We start from the raw sequence: 12,647 nt of genomic DNA, 5'->3' as shown, positions 1-12,647 counted from the left end.
AAGAAGTGCAGAAAATCTTACATAGCAGTAGCTCTGAAACAGCATGCCCCCTCAAGTTCCCTTCTGACCTATGTTGCTTAAAGGTTGCAGTACACTCTGAAACATGAGGATTTAAAACATAATGGTTTCAATTTTTTTTTGCAACGTGACTTAGAAAGGTTTTTGTTATTTATAGAACAGCCCAGGGCTGGAAAAGGCTGGTATATATGCCAGTATACCATAGTCTAATGTTTCTTGGAACTTCAAAAGATTACATGGACATTTAGCTTTCTGCCAAATATCAGAAAAATAAATTGCATACTGACACTAATATTTTCAATCCTTGTTTTTACCTGGAGACCTTTTTTCCCCCTGATTTGACTGGTTCCAAGACCTGGCCTCAATATTATCTAGTAACAATGAAATCTTCAGCTTAATTATAGGGCAAAAATACTTTCTTAATCAGTTTTCATTTGCTGCATTGAATTACGTAATGAGGAAGGGTGAACGTGACTGTCTGTTGTAACTTATTTGTACTACTCTGTATACATTTCTGCTCTTTTTCATCTTCTGATGCCTAACCTGAATAACTCCAGCCTTCTCAGCTTCATTAGATACCGCTGAAATCGCCGATTTCTCTGTTACCTGTGGTGCGGAGCTGTTCAAAAGTGACTATGGTTTTCCAAGCAAGGATATACCATCACTTTATAAAGGGCCAAAATATGACCCTAACGAGTTGCTTTAAAAATAGATGTGAGATGAAGAAGAGCTTTTTACATTCTCATGTGCTCTCTACCCTGGCAGAGAGCCCCAGGGCTGCTGTGTCCGGCCAGCACGCAGAAGAGAATCGTGAACAAATGTGCAAATCTGCTCCCTAGGCAGGGGAGGCTGGCTGTTCACAACCACCCACCCCGCTGTTGGTTATTGGCAAAAGGTTTTAAACATCTGCTTGTTGGTAAACATTTTAAGACCCGTCTTCAAATCAAGTTAAGAAAGTCAGGCCTGATGTTCACGGAATAGGCAACGGTTCGGAAATGTCAGAAGCAAGCAGAGGTCACACTGAAATGCCTTTGTGTCGTGTCTCAGCTCCTTCATACGGAGGAATAGTTGGAAACATCTACTTGCTTCATCTGTGTCCTTGAAAAAAAATGTGAATTAATTTATTGGACAGTCAGATTTATATGTAAAGTCCCTACAAACTCATCTGCCAATGTGATATTGATGCCATTTTCTTTTGAAACATACAAAAAATATGAAGACACCTAAACACTCTGGCTACACTATCAGCGATATAATTCTAAGTGCATTTTTTGCCTTTTTATACACGTTAAATGAGCAGAAACAAATGCTGAAAGGATAAATTATTCTTGATGTTAAAATGTCTTTGACTCCTGTCTGCTGTGGCAGTGTAGCTAAGCCTGAGAAGTTACATTTATATAACCAGCTCTTTCATGTTACCTGCTTGCATCTGGCTCAGATAATGCTTCTGCTTTTACAGTTACATTACAAACCATGTTAATTTTATAATTGAGGCGCTCAAATGTATCCATTATTTTGGCTGTAATTAGGACTTCTGCTTTAGGTACTTTCCGAAAATTGCCATGACAAATTAACTAATAAGGAAATTAATACCAAGACAGCATTTTGGTTCTGGGCTGTTGGCACCTTTTTGAGATTACATGGGAGGGAAAGCATCCACTTGTGGTGTTCCATCCTTCATTGCTTTCCTTATTCCCTTCCCTCATTCTCATGGAGCTACACTGAACAGATGTATTCTCAGTCTTCATGGAATTAGCAGTGTTTTGAAGGTGCAGTAATATTTAGGGGGGGAAAAAGAAAAAAAGATAATTGGAAATGACCTGAACCTGCTATGGGGCAGTCCGCACCCTTTTAAATGTTTAAAGAGAAGGAGATCACATGTGAACCCAAGGACCTGAATTACCCACAGTGAATTCGAAATTCAGAAGGCCTGTTATCTAAATTCAAGCTAAGTACAACTCACAAACCAGAAACTCAGTCCCACTAAGCTATTTGTACTGGAGGGTCTAAATCTGTCGGAAGTTCATAAGAAGGCTTCATTAAACCTAAGTCTCTGCCCTGATCAACTCAGCTTCGGTCCTGGTTCCTGAATTCAGTGACTCCTGAACTGACACTTGGCAGTTGAAAAGCACTTCTTGTGTCACCAGTACCTGGTTAGCATTTATTTACATATCAAGCATTAGTATTAGCAGGTGTGAGTGTTCAAGGTATCTCAAAATCATGACAAGATAATTCACTTTTATACCCTTGTTTTTTCTTTCAGTATAATGGCTCTCGTCCAAGGGAGGAATGGGAAATGTGGCACCCCACTCTCATTGCAGAAGCCCTCTTTGCAATATCCAACATTTTAAGTTCCTTGCGTCTCATATCCCTGTTTACAGCAAATTCACACCTGGGACCCTTGCAGATTTCTCTGGGACGCATGCTGCTAGACATCCTTAAATTCCTTTTTATCTACTGTCTGGTGCTTCTGGCTTTCGCCAATGGACTGAACCAGCTTTATTTTTATTATGAGACCAGTGCCTCGGAGGAACCCAACAACTGCAAGGGGATCCGATGTGAGAAACAGAACAATGCCTTCTCCACGTAAGATGTTCTTTCCTTTATGATTTTCAGGGTGACTTGCGCTGTCTCCTCTCTTACCTGCCTTTGCGTGTTGTCTATCATTGTGCCGAAAGTGTCTTTATTTATTCATTTGCAAATACCAGGTGAGCTGCTCAACTGTGCAGGAAAAGTGTGAGTTAACTGGGGCAGAGAATTCTGCTGAGCTTTGCTGTCACAGAAGGGCTTTTAGGGCTGGAAGTGAGAGACAATCATTTTTGTTCTGGACCAAAAAGCCTTTCTACGTGATCCTGCAACTGAAATTTTATGATGGCTACGTACAATTTCAGGATATTTGAGAACGCAGGTATCCTGTTGTAGTATTTGTTTTGTCTTATTCTGGAGGAAAGGGGGGAAAGCTAAACAAAATGTAGAAAACAAGGGATAAACATATGAAAAAAAAACGTATTAATAAATAACATGACAGAGCAACAACAGTCTCACCTAGGCCATTTTTACACACACGAGGTTACAGGCTTCTCTGATTCTCTCGCAGTGGGGTGAGACTAAAATCACATCAAAATCCATTTTGCTGGAAATGCTGGTACTTTACTGAGAGGTTGGCATGGAAATCGCTGTGCTGACAGCTGGCAGGGCTGAAAGACAAAGCACATGCTGAAAAATAACATGAATTGTCTTTCTGATCTATTTGTTTTAATTACTAATAGTGGAAATAATTATAATAATCAGCCCCCATCTGATTGTTCTTGCTGGTTGCACAGTACTTAAAACACAAAGGGAAGAGAAATAAATAAAGCACCGTCTAGAAAAGGGCCTACGCCCTGCAAGCAAGCAAAACAAAACTGTTGTCCACCACGTCAGGCAAAATTAAATACAACTTAGCATAATGCCCAGTAATTCTCCACCCTTCGTCAGCTGAAGGCTGGAGGTTAAAAAAGGATTCGTGTCAGTTTTGCACTGTTATCAAAAGCAAATGATGGCTGACGCCACGTTGGAAGAGGGAAGGCTCCAACATTGTCTCTGTCATTGACCCTCCTTACAAGAAGGGGGAGATTTTCCTGGGATAAAGTCCAGCCTTAGAAGAGCCTCATAACCAGAGTCCTGGTAGACCGTACGTGCTGCCATTTTCACTGCAGAGCAGGAACACCATCGGCTTGATTAATTTTCTCATTAAACCCATCTATATCTGGAGGAAGTGAATGGAACTGCACTGTGCTAATGAAAAACAGAATTAAAGACTCCAGTCTTTTTTCTGTTTTAATTGTTTGCAATGCCCCAGAAATGTGTTGTGCTGCCCTTGCGAAGGAATTAAATAGCAAATGCTATTCCTTGATCTACGTCCATATTGATGGAGCAGCCAGAGGGAGAAATGTTTGGCAAGCACAATGTTTGTTAAGTGGCAACTTCTAGCTCGGGAAGGGTCAAAACCACAAAGTTCAGGACTGGAGTGTGCCTTTCCCTGGAGCTACACTGAACAGATGTATTCCAGTTCTGCGTTCTGGTTCGGACCTGTCTCCACTGCAAACCAGTTGTTTTACAGATTTCACTGTTGGCAGATTAGTGGAGCAAGTAAAAACAAGATTTGACTAAAGAAAAAGATCAGCAGGAGGAAAAAAAGAAGAAAACAAAACAAAACAACAAAAAAAAAAAAAAACACAACAACAACGAGAAAGATTCTCAAGTAAGTAAGAAGGTACAACATCTTGAGAACTAGAAATGATACAGAACCACTTAACAGAAAGTGTGTGGATCAGTTTAAATACAAACCACAATTTCTCCCACCCTAACATGCAGTTTGAGCCCCCCTGCCAAGGAGAATGTGGCACAGGAAGGAAATTGAGGGGGCTCAGCCTTTATGACAGAGGTTTGTTTAAAACAAAATCGCAGTGGGAGGGGATCCATTAGGACTGAGGTCTCCTGGCAGGGGACAGAATGCTCTGCAGTTACTTTTTTGTTTGAGCCTTGCTTAAGAAATTTATTTAACATGTTCTTAAAAGTTTAAATAGTCGTTATTAACACCCCCAGTACAAGCTGACATTTGGCCCTCGAGCAGACGCACAGCATGGGTGAATGGCTAAGAACGAGCAACCTGCAAAACAGAAAATTACATCGTTGGGCTGGGGAGAGCAAGCATGACTGGAGTGAATTCAAATCAGAGCTGGTGTTAGCTCAACTTTGCTCGTGGTTCATCCCTAATGGAAGAATAAATGTGAAAAGCTTTCAATCAGTCCCCTTTGATTCCTACCAGCATTTCTAGGCAGACACACAATAAGATCTAATTTTGTAAGGGAAGGGAAAGCAGGACACTGTTCGTGTTTGTGCAGCTTGTTTAAAATGTGACGTCTATTTACTGGGGCATTATTTCCTATTACTCCCAAAGGAAGGGTTTCATATTTTTTTGGTGAGGAAATTTTCTGCGTCGCAAACACAGATCACGGAAAAGTAATATTCCTTTGTGACAGCAATGAGGTGAAGACATGAATAATTTAAGTTTTTATGGTGTGGCTTAAGCATCTCTGAGAAAGCAGCTTGTCTCCTGCTTAGGCAGGCAGTTTGAAAGTACGTTTAGCACTGTGGTTCTGGCAACTGCAGAAGGGAGAAGAGAGAGAGGAAGAGGAGGAAAGGGAGAAAGAAACCACTTGCACCTTGCTGTCTGCAGAGAGCTCACGGGGAGTTGGGCTGGCAGCTGGGCTGAGCCCCACCTGAACACTAAAAAAAGATCATAGCTCTTGCCTGTCATTAAACAAGGAGGAAAGACTTAAGTCTTTCTGCAAAGCTGCAGAAACCATTTGCTGTCTTTCTCAGCTGTGACTACATGCCCAGATGTTAATATATGGCCTTAATCTGGGCACAGTTACACTCCTGGTTGTAAAATTGGGAGTTCAAGGCAATGCACTGAGCACTTCTGAGACTGATTTCAGTTTCATGTAAGCATGACACAGACATCCATTTCTCCTGAGCCTACACCCTAATCAGTACTTCCACCATTAATAGTTAAAATAAGTTAAAAGATAGCAAGCACTCCGCTATTTTTAATAGCAAAATGCTTAGCATTCTTTGCTTAATCCTTATTTTACCATTACCTCACTTATTTAATAACCCTAACAACCTGACTTCTGGGAGAAAGGATTTTTGCTTTAGAGCCTTCATAATATTGGCCAGTGAAAAACGATGTCCAGAAAACACAAAGAAACTAAATCCCCATATAAAGCGTGGGGCTATGTGTGGAACAGATGCCTGGAGAAGCCAGGAGAACAGATTCCTGGTATGTTAAGTAAAGTATCCGAATTTATTTTTATTGATTTTTCTAGTAAGAGCATTTGAAAATATCTACTGACCCCAGGCCAAAATGGAAACTCTTAAACAGGCATATAAATGTCATTTTTTGATGATATAAATGCCATATTTTGGAAAGCCAAAACAAAGATGCCCAAATAGAGCAATTATTTAGATTGCTGATTATGTATTTGACGTGATTGCAAAAGGTCACTTGTCTCTGGCTGAAGCAAACAGAGACCTGGGATGATCTCATCAGCTGTAAAGCACAGGGGGGTCAGGTCTAGTTCATCTCTGGATGGAAGACTTCAAAAGAAGAAAACCTCTCAAGCTGAATTAATGTGATGACTCCCTTTCATCTGAGTCATTACTGATCAATTGTTGCAGCATGATACTGAGGGCACTGCTCTGCGGTGGGTGGGAGCTGGGCACAAACCAGAGCAGCATTTTCAGCCACGTGCAGTGCTACCAGGCAGGGTGTTAGCAAGCTGGCCTGGCTCACTTGCAGTCCGAGTAATCGCAAGCTGTGAGCCTACATCAGTGCAGAAGGTTCAAGAGGCTGTGATTCCTCGCATCTCCTCCCTCGTGGTGCCTTCTTGTGGCACACAGTTTGGTCGTGCTGTACTCGAGCATGGGCTCCGTGAGCATTTAACGTGCAGACATGTTAATGATGCAGGCACTGGTTAAACAGGAGAGGTCGTATCTCTACGTAACAGCAGTGTCACTCCGTGCCTGTTTTAGTTAGAGGGAATATACCGGGGTTCTTTGCATGGGTGAACATTGGGAAAGGGAATGTCTTTTTTTTTTTTCGCATCACTTAGGCTCGGTGCATCTCACAAGCATGTGATTCTCAGCCAGGTAGTGGATGTTCGTGATGTGATGCAACTCTTCCAACGGGTCACTGTGGCTGGAGTGCAAACTGCCTCCCGGGGAGAGTAAATGGCTGTGCTGAGCAGCTGCTCCGTGGCATCCCAGGCTCCCGATGTTGATCCATTCCCACCTGATTGCTCCCAGTGCTCGAGTGCTTCCAGTGCCACCAACAGAGCTCTCATGTGGGGTGACACCCAACCTCAGCGCATCCAGAGCTCGTAAAGGCATTGATTTCCATCTCCCAGAGCCAAGTAAAAATCTGTGTTTATTTTTCCTTCAGACTTTTCGAGACCCTCCAGTCACTCTTCTGGTCTGTGTTCGGTCTGCTGAATCTCTACGTCACCAACGTGAAAGCCAGACATGAGTTCACAGAATTCGTTGGAGCCACTATGTTTGGAACCTACAATGTCATCTCTCTCGTCGTGCTCCTGAACATGCTCATAGCCATGATGAACAACTCCTACCAGCTCATTGCTGTAAGTTATCTTATTCTCTATCTTTTCGCGTTCGTTTTTCCCCGCCATGCCTCATCTGTTTGCCTTGTAGCAAGTGCGTGTCTTCTGGGACGCTGGAGACTGCTGCCCCCACTTTTTGACAGCAGATAGTTGGGATTTCTACTCACTAGCTTGAATCATGCTTGTGGAGGAGGTTTTGCTCTGTTGTAATGTTTCATATCTGGAGAAAGCTTATTACCTCTGAATTGCTCTTGTCTTCTCCTGTAGACTACCTTTACTGATCACTTTGTCATTAGCAGCTGATTTGCTATGTAGCAGAGAGGGCATATAAAGGGAAGCCTTTCCGCTGCATTTTAGCCCGTTTGTTTTTAACTTCCATATTTTTTTGTATATTTTTCCCTCTCTCCTATTACTGCTTTCTCATTTGAAACTGTGTGTATCGGGCACCCAATCTGCGATTTCTTATTCCATACTCTTCCCACTGAAATTAGATCATTTCCATCTGGAACTGCAACCAGTCTCCTGGCAGCTGACTCCCTAAACCTGTAATCTGAGATTCCTGGGTAGCCTCAGAGCAGGATGAATCTGAGCTGAGGCAGCTCCAGGCTGCCAGTTGGCTGTAGAGCCAGTTTCAAACTTAACTTTATCTTCATACAAATGTTCAAAACTGGTCTCTCTACTGTAATCTCATTCCATGTGCCTAAAAGCCAATCTGTACATTTATAATTACATTTGTCAACAGATTGAAAACTAAAGCAGCATGGCTCTGCATTTTAAGGGTCTTTAGGTAAACTACTCAGAAACAGTACGGAACAAAGCTCAATTCTGTGTGCAGAGCACTTAAGGTGAACCACTGGGCACTTTCTAGAGAAGAGCTGATAAAAAGTGACATCAACTATGAACAGAAACAGGAGTTATGAAGTCATTCGTGTCCTCAGCTGGTCACTCAGAAGTACAGGCAGAGCAGAGACTTCCTACTCTGCATTGTATGACTGCTGGATTTACTCTAGAATAAGGTGGAGGAGACATCCATCTTTTTCTCAAAACAGAGAAAAAGAACCTGCACCAGCTCTGCTACTGCTTTTATTCCCAACTTCCCAGGGAAATGTATGGGTGAACTCTTTCGCTGGCTGAAGCACACAGAGAAGACTATTGAGTTGTCTGCTTGAATGGCTTCCACAACTGCTGTTGATTACCTGCTGATTCACGCGGCTCCTAAATTCAGTTACCTAGTCAAACTGAGCAGAAACCCAGCCAAATCGGTGATACTTTAGAACATCTGATCTTTATCATGTTAAATGTATGAGAAAAAGTGGACCGCTGACCTTCCAAAGGAGCAGGAAAGCAGCTTATCGCAAAGGCATCGCTCCTTTATCAGTTTGTTTCAATGCTTTAAGTGCTTTCTCTTTGTTCACTGCTACTCCTCACATTCCAGGGAGACTGGGATGAGGGGCAGAAAACAAAGCTGTTCTCTTTAGACATTTTCTCCCATTCCCCTTGCTTTATTGTCATCAAACAGGCTTGTCACTGACACAAAGCCCAAACTTAAGACTAGCTGAAGAATGGAAGTATTTGTTATTCACTGGGATATAAACCACTCATCCTTCTTTTCTCAGAATAATTTGAGTGCTGCAATGACACATCAGAAACAATCCCACGTCTTAGAGAGACCCATCATAACAATTAACTGAAGCGAATGGTCCAGAGCATGGAAGTCTGTTTTTTTGGAAGTTTTTGTATATCCAGCATTTGGGAGTAGTGAATTCCTTCATTGGAAAGTACTGCTTAGGAGAGACCTGGAGGTAAAGGGCTGGAATCACCAGGCATAGCCTAGGCATAACAAGCAAGTCAGCGTGCAGCATGAGGTGAGGCCCCTGCTCAGAGTAACAACAATGAAAATGCTCTGGGATACTTCTTTGTCACTTAAGCTGTCATATGGCAATTACTACTGAGAGCAGTGACATTTCTTAGGAGGACAAGACACAGTCACTTCCAGCCTCGGCTGGGGCGCTGCGTGCTGCTTTGTTTTTTGAAGCTAACATTTCTGCATGCTCATAACATTCTCCCAGGGACAGGTTTTCTTCATGTGTCTTCTAAGGGCAAACATCAATTAATTTCTTCCCTGAAGAAAATAACTCATTAATAAATGTTGAGCTTTACAACTGTGGGTCATTTTTTTAACCTCCTGTAATCAGCTCTCCCCCTTCTGAATCACAGTAGACAGGTTGCTAAACAGGGCATTTCCTCCTCCTGATGTTTATATTACATCGAATACACAATGAATGACAGCATCCCACCAGGGAGGGAGGAGGAGAAAGGGCAAGACACCCTTGGAGTGGGGTCGTCTTCTCAAATACAGCAGTAGAAAATCTTTTGCCTTGTGCAGGACTACAGAGAAATAAAATGAGCTAAACGTCAGGAATGACAGCACACCATTGCTTGTTGATTTCCCAGCAGCTGAGTGGTAAGAACATCTTCATTAATTCAACTTGCTAATGAGCCAGTGGCACTGCTGCAATGCAAGCATTCTTTCTCCCCTCTTTTCTTCCATCTCTCACTTTATAGCCGTTTTGTCACCGACACAAAGCCTTCAGGCTTGCTGTTCTCTATTGTCTCATATGCACACGAATTTTCTGCTGTGAAGTCAGAGGACGGAGAAGGCAAGCTGTTCCTGCCCTTCGTCGTGTTTCCCCTGTATGGGATTTGGGCTCGGTAGTTCATTAAGTACCACAGGCACACGGTATGAAACCACTGCGTATCTGTGGAAGGCAGAGCAAGGCAAGCAAAGAGTAAAACATGCACAGAGCTTTGAGGGATTCTTGACTCACAGAAGAATTTTTCTGAAATAATTTTGTTGTGTGTTTTTTGTTTAGTTGGTATTTTTTGTCACTATGCTATTTCAGACTTCAATACACATATTTTATACGGGTACCCTGAAGCCATTTTGATACTGATTTTTTTCATGCTAGACCATTGTCAGTAGCGGATTATGGGAGACACTATGTTTTACTGAAAATGCAAACAAAATCCAAAGGCACAATGAAATGTCCACGCATTGTGGGCTGTTTCAATTTGGGAAGATCAGAATGTTCTATACAAGCAGCACAGAATGCAATTGGGTGTTATGCACTGCTGGGTCTCTCATCTAAATACCTTCCCAGACGTGACAGAAATACCATCCCCTGATGAATGCAAGAGGAATGTGTCACGATGACAAGAGGAAGGACAATGGGACTTATCTGAGAGTGGCCAGGTGGCTCCATCACTCACAAGTAGGATAAAGTAACAGAGTGGGTAATGAGCACATTTTATGTGATAGGCTGTTTCTTATAGGACTGCCACTTGGCTGTGTCTGAAGTTGTACAATCCTCCTGCCAGTCTTTTTTTTTTTTTTTTTTTTAAATGTGCTGTTTTGTCAAATCACTGTGACAGTGGGTATTGTGACACCCAAGCACGCATGTCTTCTAGGTCCCAAAGGTGCAGGTGCAATTTGGTGTTCTGTGGTGCAAGTGCATTTAGCAGGAAACTAGCACTCGAGCTGTATTTTCTGAAAGCATGTTCCTCATGGACACATCCACCGGAGTCTGGAAAGCCACACGGGAATTACTCACTGGGACTGTACAAACACTTCTGACGTGCAGCTGCAGGAGCAAGGGAAACAAGATCGATAGAAGAGGAGCTAAGGCTCCTTCAGGAGGGAAACCGTAGGGCTGTGATTTGGATTCCAGGTGGGTTAGAGCAACAAGTGGCACACAACAGCACTGCAGCACCAGGCATCCCACCGACATTAGGGAGAGCTGTAAGCCCTTGCAGCTTCCAGAAGTTTTAGGGAAGAACAAAGATGCTTAATGCCTCGGGAATAGCACCACACCAAAGCAGGTCTGGGAAAAATTACCCTTAACTACTGCTACCGTGCAAGAAAGTGAAGGTGTAACTTCTGCATGCTTAATTTTTTCCAGTGCATCTCTGAAGGCAGTGTGTGACCAACCTGAGAGCTACCAGTGCTGATATTGGAGAAATGAGGACTTTGGACACCAAGCAAGGAATGCAGGTTTAAATGATAGAATGAAACAGAGTTCATTTTAGCACATGTTAGGTCAGAGGTTGGACTCAATGATCTTGAGGTCTCTTCCAACCTAGAAAATTCTGTGATTCTGTGATTCTGTGATATGTTGTGGAGAAGAAGAATGAAAAAAAAATAAATATGGTGTATAGCAAAACAAAAGCTGTATAGTAAACAGAAACAGTTGGTATGTACAGCTAAAAATAAGCGATCACTTTCAGGAAATTGACTTTCAGTGTAGGGGTGCTGTACATGGAATTTTCTTCATTTTTTTTCAGAGTAGAGAGCTTAAAAATGAAAACACAGAAGAGTCTAAAAAAACATCCAATTCCCTGTTCCATTGTTTCCAGCATGACTTTGGATTTCCCCCAGGAGGGAATATCGAACTTTTCTTGATCTACAATGAAAAATAAATTTCTCTGGTTCTCTACACTAGCTGAAGGCCTTCACCACCATGGCAGTAACTGGTAGCCAGTTTACTTCATGACAGCTGCAGAAATTCCCTTCCTCACTGTGATCTGTGATCCTTTGGGCTGTCCAAAACTATTGCACCTCCTCTGCTGACGTGAACTGCACAATGACTACTTGGTGTTTTTGCTAAGGAAGAATTTGACAAATCACAAAATGGTAATTCAAGATGCAGAGCTGGACAGTCCCTGCACATGGCAAGGTTTGGGACAGTGGATTGTCCCCCTGTAAAGGTGAGGCCAGCTCCAAAGCCCAGACTAATATCCAAGCTCTGCTAAAGCATCGGGAAGTGTTTGTCTCACAAGAGCCATTCAGGAACCATTAATTCGAATTTCTTAGGAGAAATTGAGATGTGCTTGGTTTTGAACTCTGTCATAGAGCAGGAAATGAAATTATGTGCTTGTTGTCAATATGAGCTGGGATTAATAATTCATCTTGAAGCTTTTTACAGAGTAACAAAGCAAATAGGCTCTAGAAAGGGAGTTAAATGACTCTCCTTTGGTTTGCCAGCTGAATGAAGTATCGGCATTTGTTCCCCAGTTTTATGGTCCTCAGGTGCTCCAGCTGGCTGCTGCACACATGCTGCTGTCACTGCTCACGTACAGACCCCATGTCCTGGGTGCAGGTAGCATGCTCAAGCCCTTCCTTCAATCTGGTGTAACCACAGCCATCCAAATCTCAGTTACCACGCTCTCAAAATTCACCCATCTCATCAGGAACAATTAATTAAATCACAAATCCTCTTGAACTGCCGCAGTGCCTTCTGTGACCTCTGGACAGGCAGATTTCCATTGCTCTCCAGTTCCCTCACTGGGAGCTCAACGTGGTTTATGGGGAGTGGGGTTGATGCCCAGGGCTGGGTGCTCTGTCTGGAATTGATGACGGGGTGCAGAGGACTCCCAGCAGATTTCTGTTTGAAAAGCAGGGAAATAGAT

The 12,647-nt window shown here is 42.7% G+C and overlaps 1 protein-coding gene across 1 annotated transcript in view; it reads left to right on the top strand.

Annotated features, from left to right (window-relative positions):
- The window catches only part of TRPC5 (transient receptor potential cation channel subfamily C member 5), a gene marked incomplete at both ends in the record, with an annotated part of 63,038 nt that overhangs the window by 36,971 nt on the left and 13,420 nt on the right, over nt 1–12,647 (top strand). The window contains 2 exons of the mRNA XM_084293975.1: nt 2,282–2,604; nt 7,007–7,202. Of these exons, the coding sequence (XP_084150101.1) occupies nt 2,282–2,604; nt 7,007–7,202 (519 nt within the window). The remainder of the gene's footprint in view (nt 1–2,281; nt 2,605–7,006; nt 7,203–12,647) is intronic.

This window comes from Netta rufina, assembly GCF_964035555.1.
Source record: "Netta rufina genome assembly, chromosome: 12".
NCBI lineage: Eukaryota > Metazoa > Chordata > Aves > Anseriformes > Anatidae > Netta > Netta rufina.
Note: the sequence above shows the minus strand (reverse complement) of the source record. Positions and strands in the feature narration are given on the sequence as shown.